Source organism: Geospiza fortis, unplaced genomic scaffold (assembly GCF_000277835.1).
Source record: "Geospiza fortis unplaced genomic scaffold, GeoFor_1.0 scaffold27, whole genome shotgun sequence".
Taxonomy (NCBI): domain Eukaryota; kingdom Metazoa; phylum Chordata; class Aves; order Passeriformes; family Thraupidae; genus Geospiza; species Geospiza fortis.
In genome coordinates, this window is record NW_005054329.1 from 5,693,513 (window position 1) to 5,695,347 (window position 1,835).

The 1,835-nt window shown below is 46.3% G+C and overlaps 1 protein-coding gene across 2 annotated transcripts in view; it reads right to left on the reverse strand.

Moving 5' to 3' along the window:
* CIZ1 (CDKN1A interacting zinc finger protein 1) overlaps nt 1–454 on the reverse strand; it is a 17,352-nt gene extending 16,898 nt beyond the window's left edge. Inside the window, exon 1 of one of the 2 annotated variants that reach the window (XM_014307159.2) lies at nt 85–454. In XM_014307159.2, the coding sequence (XP_014162634.2) occupies nt 85–304 (220 nt within the window). In that variant the 5' untranslated portion in view covers nt 305–454. The remainder of the gene's footprint in view (nt 1–84) is intronic. The other variant, XM_031057242.1, reaches the window with a different exon arrangement.
* Nucleotides 455–1,835: the final 1,381 nt, after the last annotated feature.

Consider the following 1,835-nt stretch of genomic DNA (forward strand, 5'->3'; position numbering starts at 1 on the left):
GCAGGAAATAGCCATGGTATGGTTTCAGTCCAAGAGGATGATTAAATAACTCCAGTAAGTAAGCGTTTCCCATAACGACAGTACCTTGCATCTGCTGCATGAGTAAGGCCCGCTGAAGCACAGGATTGGCACTGAGCAGCGATGGCTGATTTGTTGCCCGTAAGCTCAGCATCTGTTGCTGCTGCGGCGGCGGCAAACCCCTGGAATAGAAGGCATCAATCATGAGAACCCAATAAAAAGTGTACCCTTCCATGCCAGGCATAAAATAGAGGGCCAAACAGCTGAAAGGCTGATATACATGCATGAAAAGACACCATGCACTGGCACTGTATCCTCTTTCCTCCACTCTCCTGGAATTTCCAAAGCTGACAGATTGTCTATCAAAGAATTTGAGGTCAGAGACAACTCCTTAGCACCAAGCCCACACAGAGCCTCCCAAGCAGCATAAAAAAAGCCCAGGAGCTGACTGCGGTTCTACAGAATTATGCAGCACCCGTCAGGAGAAATGAGTGATCTAGATCAGCAGCTACATTTAACACAACAACAAAAAAGTTCTAAAAAAACAGGGAGTTTTTGCAGTAGCTTAGAGCTCGTTTTCCCAAAATCAACACCTCCCACACGGAGCCAGACAGGTCAGAACTGTCAATGGTGCCCCCTAACTGCAAGAACCAGATGGAAAAATAAAGCACGGCCTTCATATTTAAAGCACGAGGAGGAAGAAGCAGCGGGGAAGAACTCTCCAGTTCTAAGGAGGGTGGAGCAGACGTGAGAGAAAAGTCTGAGGAAACTGGCAGGCACTTCTTGAGGCGATTGCAAGGTCAGGCCCACCTCTATGCACGCTGCTGACACAGCTGAATCTGTCAGAGCTGAAGAGAGGTACAAACAGGATCGAAATATCCACCCTGACAAAAAAACCCAACCCCTTTAACAGAATTCACAGCAGCTCATCTTCACATTTGCTGCTCTAGATGGTTCCAGTCTCTGAGCAGAGATATTTATACCACAAAAATCATACTTTTAAAGGTGTAAGATGCAGCCGTGCTATCTAGCAGCCAGCCCCTTACTGGCATTTTAAGTGCAGCTTTTTTTATAGCATAAAACATATAAAAATGGTAAAATGATTTGCAGGTTCATATTTCTAGTAAAACCGAAAATTTCCCACGCTTACCTCAGAGACAAATGCCTTATAAGGATAAAGTAATACAATAATTCCTTAAATAACAAATTAAATTTCTTCCTAAATTCACATCCCATTGCTTTGAATTTGCAAAGAATAAGTCTTTAAAGATAACGGTAACTGCAAATAAATGCATTATTTTGGAGAATTTGTGCTGGTTCTACAAGTCTCAGCTCATCGGGGATAACTGCTCCTATTTAAGTTGTTTCACACCTTGCTTTTTTTTTTTTTTAGGAAAATCGTGGTTATTTTCTGGCAAATGTTCTTTCTCCTTTCACAAACAAAACACAATTTTCTCCATCCCGTCCCTGCCCCACCGTGCTCAGCCTTAGCGCTGGTGCCATTGCAGAAATAAGTTCAATGATCGCACCCACACCAGCAGACCCAGCCAGAGAAAGCAAATAAACAAACAGTTTAAGTTCAACAATAAAACAATAAAGTGCTCGCGTCTGCTGAGGGTGGCTCTGCTGAGTGCTGCGTTTCTGCAGGAGAAGGCGTTTTCCCCGAGCCCCGGCTGCCCTGCCCGCCCTGAGGGGCTCGGAGCATCCACCCACCCAGCGCTCCCACACGGACTGCCCAGGTCACCCACGGGCTCTCGGGGACTCCAGCCCCGGAGGGCGGACAGGGATCCCCGGAGCGCTGAGGGGACACGCGAGAC